The sequence below is a fragment of the Phodopus roborovskii genome, unplaced genomic scaffold (genome assembly GCF_943737965.1).
Source record: "Phodopus roborovskii unplaced genomic scaffold, PHOROB, whole genome shotgun sequence".
Lineage (NCBI taxonomy): Eukaryota > Metazoa > Chordata > Mammalia > Rodentia > Cricetidae > Phodopus > Phodopus roborovskii.
Window position 1 is genome coordinate 76,457 of NW_026126213.1, and position 10,119 is coordinate 86,575.

Sequence of the window (10,119 nt, forward strand, 5' to 3'; positions counted from 1 at the left end):
GAAGATGCCTGGAGTGAAAAAGTTCCTGAGGAAGTTCCTGACCCTTCATTTGAATGCAAATGCTATGTAAAAGCCTGAAGCCCCTTGACGTCAGCCCAGCCTTTGGTGTCCCTCCCATGGCCCACTACCAGTCACCTGGAAAGCTGGGGTAGGAAAGGAAGGATGGAGTAGTCCCAGACGCTCTGAAGAGCCAGCGGCGCAGCTAGTGATTCTCTCCTGCGTCTCAAACTCGGGTTGGGGCTAAGTTTACGGGGACCTCAGGATGGCTTAGGGGACAACTTCTTCTATCCAAGTCATCATGTATGGAAGCTGCCTTTTGGAAAAAGAAGCGAGCATGTACCCAGGAGGAGGCAGCACAGCCGGGGTGGGCACCTCTGGGGGCAGTGGTAGTCCGCTGCCTGCCTCCAACTTCACTACGGCCCCAGCTTATCCACACTACATGGGGTACCCTCATATGCCAAACATGGATCCTCACGAGCCTTCGCTGGGAGCCTGGAGCTCACCCTACAGTCCGCCCCGGGAAGACTGGAGTACATACCCTGGGCCGTCCAGTACAATGGGCACAGTGCCCATGAACGACATGACCTCGAGCTCCCCAGCTTTCGGCTCGCCAGACTACAGTATTCTGGGCCCCACCAGCGGCACAAGCAATGGCGGTAGCCTGACAGCCCCGGCCAGTGAGTCACTGGTCTCCATCGACTCGGGCACCGCCGGTGCCTGTTCTCCCAGCAGGAGCCGCCACAGCCCCTACGCGTGGATGCGCAAGACTGTGCAGGTGACCGGTGAGTAATCCAGCCTCGCACCGTTCCTTTCCTCCCTTCTTTACTCTTGGTCCGCCTGCCCTCTTACTCTTCACCACCCTCGCCCCCCAGGAAAGTTCAGCTAAGCAGCCTACAGGGTAGCTGGCTGGCAGGATAAATACTTCCCTCCTTTGCGCCTAGGTTCAAAGCCGGCTAAAAGTAGCGCTTGGGACTAAACCTTTCCTGGGGGTTGTCGGGGATTTTGCTTTGCTTTGCTTTGCTTTGGTTTTACCCTTTCTCAATCAGTCAAGGGAGTGAGCGCATGGGCAATGTTTCTGATGAACCACAGGGTTGGAGATGGGAAAACAGATGCATATTTAATGAACAGGGTGAGAGGACAGCTGAGATTTTCACGATGCTTGTCTGCTCTATGATCAAATCTTTACCCACCCTGGTGTGCTGACTCGCCAAAAATTGGTACTGCTCAGCTTAGTAGGTGCTTAGCTGGCAACCGACGACCCAGTCTAAGGTTTCCACCGCAAAGAAGCCTCAGTTCAGGACTCTCAAGGGAGCTGCAGGTTCGCTTCGCCCAAATTAGCAGTGTCTGAAACCTATCACCTTCCAATGTTCCTTCCCACAGTGGAAAGCCACTGAGCTGTCATTTCATATGACACAACACTCACCCCTATCAAGCATACAACCAACGTGAGCATTAGCTCCCCAATAAGTGCCTAAAGCCCTCATCGCTATTCCAGCAGGTGTCCCTGGACTGCAGAGGCAGAATGCAAGTCTGCGACAGCGACAACACACAAAATGGCATAAAGATCCAAATTTAAGTGGCTGCCCAGCAAGCGCGTAGTGGGCAACACTGGGAGCTGGTGGGGAGGGAATGGGGTGAGACACGCTCCTTATCAGCTGTGGTTGTTATCACTTTCTTATTATGCCAATACTTATTCCCAGTCACTAGAGAAAATTAGTGACATTTGACTATAACATTCATCCCTCTGAAGAGGCAATAATATTTCAAAAGTATTTATCCATAACAATTATGTTGTTCACAGCTCTGCATTATTTGGGTTGGTTGTTTGTTTGTTTTTTCTCTCCTCCAAAACGCAAAGGTTGGAGGGTAGGAAGACACCATGTCCTACATCTAGGACAATTTTCAGCCAGAAGTAGGAAGCTCCAGTTTTATTCCTAGGGTTAAAGAAACACTTACAATTTTGCTTAAAAGCCTGTGTGGTGATAGACAGCATTAAAGGAAAATAATAATAATAATAATAATAATAATGTGCATCCTGTAACTTTAAAAATGAGGTTAGCGTAGGGCATCCAACCCTAGAGCTGTTGTAGCTACTGCCTATGGTTATACTTTGAAACAGGTTAGGGGAAGAATGTCACTTTCTTGTTGTTTTTGATAGAAAACAATGAGGAAAAAAAGGACATGATAAGAAAATCATGTGATAAATTTTCTGTTGGTGAGGGGGAAACACAATTTTCTCTATCTTTAAGTCTTCCTTTTGATATATATCTCAGAGCATTCTTTGGATAATTCTGATGCCAAGAGAAGTTGAGAAGGAGCCTCCTTAGTCTGTGTACTTTCATTTGTTAAATCTTTAAACCTGGCTTAATCATGCCACCTTCACAAAGTTCTCTTTAAGAGAAGCTTAAAACTGAGAATGATACTGAAACTCCTTGGCTCTTGGCAAGCTTTGTTAACTTCAGCATGTGTTTCATTTGAAGTCCTTACAATTTAAGGCTACCCTTTTGCTATATTCTTGTAGCCCAGGTTGTTTTATCAACAATTTAAGAAAATGATTAATATGCATAAGAGCACCTCACAGCACACATATCAGTAATCCTTTGCATAAATTCTGGAGATTTTAGATTCACTGCACTGAATCTCTTTCATGATATCAGACCATAAACTAAATGTCATCACTCCATTGGAAACTCTGTACCAAAATGTACTCCTTTATATGCTTAGCAAACAGAGTAGGTGTTAAATGTCCATAAAATGAATGAATGAATGAATGAATGAATGAATGAAGAGTTAGATCTTCCCAAGCTTTCTGCTCACCTTGGAGCATTGCACAACAACGTGTGGTTTAGGACTGAGAGGGGAAAAAAACCTGGGACAACAAATTGGAAATAGTCCTCCCTGGATTAAGGCAATCCAATGACAGTTTTTTACATTATTGAAGATAATTGGAACAGACTTTAAAGTGTGTGGGGCACTCATTAAAGCTGTACTTTCTAATGAAAACTAAGAGATTGACATGTAGAATAAATTACTGCCTTCCAGATGATCATAGTTTTCTATACCAAACACATGTCTTTCCAGAGCTTATGAAATGCATCTATGAATGTTAATGTTTTCATACCGTCTCATATTTTAAACAATGCTGGTGCATGAGAACAAGTTGGCTTTTTTTTTTTTTCAGTTTTCTTTAGAACAGAACTGTGGCCCTGAATGAGTATTGGTCAGGCAGTATCCTAAGCAGAGCTGGAAGAAGCTTCCCTGTTTACAAAAGAGGGGGAAGTAATTAGTTATGATTTATTCTGATTAAGCCACTCAACACTAAGGAAATACTTTAAAAGTGTTATTCAATTGCACAAATTGAAATGCTTAATAACTCTTGAGATTTATCATTGTCTTCCTTGATTTTTCAAATTTTGTTGGACAATTTCTTAAATGAATGGGGATGCTATTTTTTAGTTAAAAGCAGTAAAGGATCGCCACTAGGTGAAAAGTCATCCTGGTGGTACTGCCTATGGAAGAAAACTGGCTTCCTTCATCTTTATCTCCACTGCCAAGACCAGCATGATCCCAAAGCTTTGTGGGGGCTTTTCTGCTTAGCAACATTTTGGCTGTGAGTCTCCACTGAACACTGTTTCAAACACACTTTATGATGATAGAAAGTCATCCTATATGGTGACATTGCCTTCTGAATGTCTCTGTCTCCTGGGTGCTGGGAAGGTCCACTATGAACTATGGAAGTGTTTGTTCAAGTCTTAATGGAAGAAGTAACGAAATTCTTACTTCAGAGAAGTGCAAATAGCTTTTTAATAAATCTTAGACTTTTTTTCCATTCCTAAATTAACTCACAATATCTGCTGAGAAGGAAATCCCCTGATCTCAACGTGTCATTGTCTCTGGAAAATAGAGGAACTTAAACAATAAAAACAAGTACTCTTGGTGCTTTTTTGGTGTTTGGCTTTAGTTATAGGAATATGGACATATTCTACCAGAAAGTGTTGGAACCCCTTCACTCATTTCAGGGGAAGAAGCAGTTGGGGGGGGGGAGGTGTGGTTCTGAGGAGGCAGCTCAAGAAGAGTTCCAGGAAATTTCCATTTATTTCTCTTTGTAAACTGTGCACCTAGTATACTCCCCTGTCTTCTTAGGGTTTCAGGTCTTATCTATGAGATTGGGGCTACAGACCCTTTTTAACACTTGTTTAGCTTTGATATGCATCTAGGCTCTTCTCATCGATCCTTTCTTTGGAGGTTATATTGCCGGAAAGGGTGAGCATTTTCATGGCAAATAAAGAGGCCTGGTCTTGACTTTATTGTCCTCAAAAGAAACTGCAAGAGCGGAATTTATGACCAATGGGGGTGGGGAAAGACCACGGCCTTTTCAGAGCTCTTGAAGTCTGGTTATATTTACTGATTAATTGACTGAACTGAAGACACAGACACACACAAGTTGAATTTTAACCCCTCTGCTTCAAGTTAAAATTTAAACTCAGTCCCTTTTTATTAAGAAGGGTTTTAGGAAATATCTCCTCAAAATGGCATTTTGATCCTAAAATGTGAGGTCCTGAAAACAAAGTAAACTTCAGGTTTTCGTTTTCATCCTTCAGTATACATTCTGTCTTTAGGATATGCCAAAGCCAGATCACTGGTTTCCTATGCTTCTGGGTGGATTCAGAAACCTAGCTCAAAGTTTGGGCCTGTGGGTAAAGTTAATTGGCTGGTACCTATCCTTTCGGGGGTGCAGAAGGGGTGGATTTCATTTCATTGAGTATACCATAAGTTATCCAGCTGTTTGGTTGAATCCTGAGATAGATCTGTTTCTGCATCCATGCCCCCACTTCATGGAGATGAAAGGGTGTCTGACATTTGTTTAGGGCTTGTAAATTCCAAGCCAATTGGTTGATGTTCCTGAATGTAAAGAGGGTTCAGGATGGGATCCATGCTATGTAGCTCCTTTGTTAGGCCTGTGCTGCATCTTAACACCTCAATGGAGTTTAGGGACCCACTTTAAAGAAGTCTTTGTCCTACAGGTCGCCCCCCCAAAATCTCACATCAAAAACAACCAGAGAAGATCAGAAGAAGTTTCTAAAAGCCAGAGAAAAAGAACAAGATCCTAGAGGGGGTTAGAGAAACTGAAAAGAAAGGGAAACTTCCTAATCACCTTTGGAAAATTTGAAAGGAAGAATAAAGCTCCATTTGAAGGAGAGCATGAGAAATTAGCTCAATGTTGTAGCACAAGCCAAATGTTTGGATATCTTTTCAAAGCATGTAAAATACTCACTTCAGTCTGCTTAAGTCAACATTCCCTCCTTCCCCCAATTCACTATTCATTTGGAAATAAAAAATGCCTTAAGACTCCCACAGGAAAACTATTACTTTTTCTAATAAATAATGGGAGCTATTTTGAAGCTTAATTTGCCAAGTAGCAATAAATATTTTCTTTTCAAACTATACAATTTTTTTCTAGGTAGTACAAGAAACTATGTCAAGATTCCAGAATAGTTTGCCACATTTGGGATTATACTTCCCAACTGGGAGGAAATCTAGCATACTGAACTGGGAGTCAAAGGTACATGCTTGGGTCTATACTCCCAAGCTCTCCAGCACAAATTCACTTTCCTATACTGAACCTTGGGTCCCTCATTTATACAATGGGGGTAAGACGTTTTCTGCATACTTCAACAGAGTAGGTAGAATGATTAATGGGAGACAGGCATGAAAGAATTGCATCAAATGTAACTCATGGCGGATGCTGCCATTACTGTTCGTTCAATTGTTACATGTGGATGGGAATGGAATGAAATTCATGGGTTGTGTTTATTTGAAATGTTTTGATATAACAGTAGGTCACAGTGGTAGACTAGCTGTGATTTGACTGGTCATTTCAGGAGAAACATTAAAAAGATGTTTGTTTCATATATATATAGTAGAATGATGGATGTTTTTATAGATATCATGGCCATAGATGATAATGCATGTAATGGACAAATAGACATGATATATTTGGTTTAAAAATACATTTAATTTATAATTTAAAGTAATAAATGAAAGTAACAATAGTAACTGGTTCTTTCAATCCAAAGGAACAGAATAAGATGAAATGTTGTGCTTTCTCCCCCAACAGGGAAAACCAGAACAAAAGAAAAGTACCGTGTGGTTTATACCGATCATCAAAGGCTGGAGCTGGAAAAGGAATTTCACTGCAATAGATATATCACTATCCGGAGGAAGTCAGAGCTGGCAGTTAACCTGGGCCTTTCTGAGAGACAGGTATTACCAAACATGATCCATGTAGTCATTTCAATTATCTGGGCTTTGGAGGAAATAGCAAAATAGAGGACAGATGCTTTCTTCAAACACCCCTAAACCCACACTCATCAGATGTTTCATTGGCCTTTGGATTTAATTACTACTTAATGGGTGGGTATCATGTGGGCCTGGGAACAAGAGATGTAGCAGAGAGATGCAAAGAGATTAGGAGTCCAATACAATTCCGCCAATCAAATCAAACCTTCATCTGATCTTGCGAGTAGTACAAACAGGTGTGAGAAGTGGAAACTTCAAACTATGGCCACTGTCTGCTCCCTACCAGTCAAACTACAAAGGGAACTGCACACCAGTGCAGATCCACGAATGGAGCTTTTCTGTCATTGAAGATAGGAAATGTAGTCTTTTCTGGTCTATATGATATTATGATGCCTGTCTTGAATTTTGTTTACTGTGAATACTCAATGAAGAGCAAGTCTTAAAAGGCCAGCAGTTTCCAATCATTCAGCCTTTGCAATTATATGAGCACTTGGTGATTTTCCTCTCAAATGTAGGAGTGATGCTGGAATCATAGAAGTCTAGAAAGGTAAAGTAATACATTGCCTTATCTCAAGCCATTTGCATTCCATCCACATGTAGGCACATTAACACCACTCTGGTGTTGATTTACAGCAAGCAATACATGGCATTTCATGAACCCTGTTCACTCAGTTCTAGATGTTGTTAACTTTGTAATATAAGGGAGTTTCTCTTAATGACCGATTATAATCACCTGTGCTGTTTAAATCGCTCTCTTTCATCAGCAGCCCTTGCCATCCTTATATAATACTTCCTATTTGTGTAGCAGAGGATACAAGTGAGTTGCATTCAGAGTTGGCGGTTTTAGATTTTATTATTTCAGTCTCATTTCTTGCAAAGCACCTGCCCTCTATGAGCCACAGCTTTTTAGAGCCTGTAAAATAGGTGTACTTCCTAAGGCTACCATGAGGCTCAAATGAGATGTCCATGAAGCGGTCTTGGAAGACCAGCAGTCACTGTTGCGTACACTCATTACGTATAAACCATTTTGTGTTTCAGGTGAAAATCTGGTTTCAGAATCGCAGAGCCAAGGAGAGAAAGATGATCAAAAAGAAAATCTCCCAGTTTGAGAACAGTGGAAGTTCCGTGCAAAGTGACTCTGGCTCCATCAGCCCTGGCGAACTGCCTAACGCTTTTTTCACCACTCCATCTGCTGTCCGTGGATTTCAGCCAATTGAGATACAACAGGTCATAGTCTCTGAATGAAGTGAGAGCAGAGAAATGGAAGCCCCCTTCCCTTTGCAGTGTCGCTTTGGCCTCTAAGATATCTGCCGGGCAGTTGAGATTGGCTGTAATTTCTTATAAGGCAGAACTCCAAACAAGTGGACACACAGTGAGTTGGAGATACTTCAGAAGACTCTAACATTCAGAAACTATCCCTGGATAATTCCTAGTCTATGCTGTTATATGGGGGAATGTGCAGGAAGCTCAGTAAAGGCTAGACTCATGAGCCTTTGCAACTTTCCCCACAATTTCAGAAACTTGCTTGTGAACAGATTTTAAAACATAGTCCTGCCCAGACAGTTCTGTCCAGGGGCACATGTGCACATGTGCTCTTGTGTTTGTTATTTGATTCTGGGTGTCTTTGTGGTCTTTTTTGGGGGGTAGGACTAAAGTAAGCAGAAATTTCTCTATCTCTAGATACCTTTTCAAGCAGTAATTAAAAACACCTTCTTTTCTTACCAAGCCAACTTTGTAAAAACAGCATCAGGAGGTTATTACAAGTCTATTGTCACTGGATAATAAAACAAAGATCATTTTCCCCCTCAAATAATACTCAACTGCCATCAAATACCTAATCATGGAACTTGGAAGATGTATTCATTTCAAAACTTGTCAGAACAATGAAATCAGACTAGAACAATACAGGTCATGTTAACTGAGTTGATAGCAAGGCAGATAGATAGTCAACACTGCCAATAAACTGCCCTGCCATCTCAAAGAGCTGCAGTTCACCACTTAGAAGTACACAGTCCAGGTAAAGAAAGTGCTGAAGTAAAGAATAAATAAAATAAATAAAAAGGAAGTGCCAAAGTGAATAGGGTGGCCTGGAGCTTTTGTGTTGGCACAGTACATTGTTCACATAGCAAAGTGGCCAAAGATTAGACCTCCAGTTTTAAGACAAGGTCTCACAATTACCTGTGTGGGGGTCGAAAATAAGAACTGTGTCTTCCAAGTCCTTAAAAAAATCTCAGAAAGGGAGCTTGCAGTTCCATGGCTCCTATAGAGGATGTATCAATTAGTGCCGAAAGATTTAATGAAAAATCCTTCCATTTCTGACCTGACCTTTTGGAAGTATATTCCTTACAACACACTTGTGAGGAAGGTATCCATGGTCCCTTTTTACTGGTAAGAAAATTGAGGTGTGAACATCAGATCACTGTCCAAAGACAATTACAGATGCTGATGAGGCCCTCTGCAAAGGGGCATCTTCAGTTTGGAATGATAAGTCCAAACTCACTCCTAACACATAGATAATGTGCCTTTGGCTGTAACAGTCACATTTACCTGTAAGTTGCCCTTTCTGGCTATCAAGCTATTGATGTTTTTCTATCTCACTAGACTGTGAAAAATGGATTTTTTTTTCTTAATAGCATATTAAAGGCATTTTCTCTCAAAAGACATGTTTATTCTTTCTCTGAGTGCTGAGAAAAAGATACACCCCCAGTTTTATGGCCACATTCCAGTGGTATATACTGGAGGCATGTAGACACAAGAAAAATAACACCAAAGCTCAAAGGTTGTACTCCAAGTAGGCTTCAATAAGGAAGGAGGTGGGGAGAGGCAAGGCAAGCATAAAAACTCAACAAATGGCCAACAGTGTTTAGTGGGTTAAATGGGGGAATTAAGGAGGGATATTCTTTTCATATTTTTCAAATTTATGCATACTATTTACACTCTGTTTTTTTTAATCCTCAAGTAATTTGCAGATTTTAAAAGAGTCTTTTCAATTTATTCAATGTTCCAGGCTTCAAATACTTAACACTGTTGACCTTATCTTAGAGTTTGTATGTAGCTACAAAGAAAGATCATTGGGAGGGCCTGGCCTATTTCCAGATAAAGAAGGAAGTAAGGCTCAAGGAAAGTTTTCCACTGTTGGCTCAAATCCAGAGAATTGGTCACTGCTCTGGTTGAAATGTTTTACTCTTACTAAGCCAAGCCAAGAAGAAACGGGAAGCCAGGAAGGAAGTACTGGGAAGGAGGAATATAGTAGAATATGGTGTGGAGAACACTTACAAGGCAGTTATCAGTCTGCAGAGATGCTGCAAAGGGGCTGGGGATTTATAGAGTGCTTGCCTGGCATGGAGTCCTAGGGCCAGAGTCCAGTGCTGCATGCATGGAGCATGGAAGCTCATGTCTGTCATCCCATAACTCAGGGTATAAAGGCTAGAGGATTTGGGGCTGTATAGTAAGTTTGAAGACAGCCTGGGCTACATGAAACTCTGCCCTGCTCCAAAAAATACTGCAAAAAATAATTACAACAGATTTATTACAATTCTGATAACAAAAAAGGTATGGAATCATTAGAGAGTTTAGTCTTTAGAGGTAGCCACATTATATAATTTAGATTCAGTCCCTCAACAGTGATTGCTGATACTTGAATATGCTACTGAGGAGACACACAAATAATTGGCAATCACTGAGTCTCTCATATAATGGCAATTGGTAGGTTGGAAAGGTAGGGGCTGACCTGAGTATATGATCATCAAATCTTCAGAGTGGCAAAGAAGTCCTGTACTGTGTATCTTCAGGGACAATAATGTAAACTGATAGTAAAAG

At 41.3% G+C, this 10,119-nt stretch overlaps 1 protein-coding gene across 1 annotated transcript; it reads left to right on the forward strand.

The window, feature by feature from the left end:
- The first annotated feature begins 298 nt into the window (after positions 1–298).
- Cdx4 (caudal type homeobox 4) lies at positions 299–7,545 on the forward strand. Its single transcript, XM_051179621.1, has 3 exons — positions 299–782; positions 6,119–6,264; positions 7,339–7,545. Exons 1-3 carry the CDS (start codon positions 299–301, stop codon positions 7,543–7,545), a joined length of 837 nt encoding a protein of 278 aa, XP_051035578.1.
- The last annotated feature ends 2,574 nt before the right edge of the window (positions 7,546–10,119 follow it).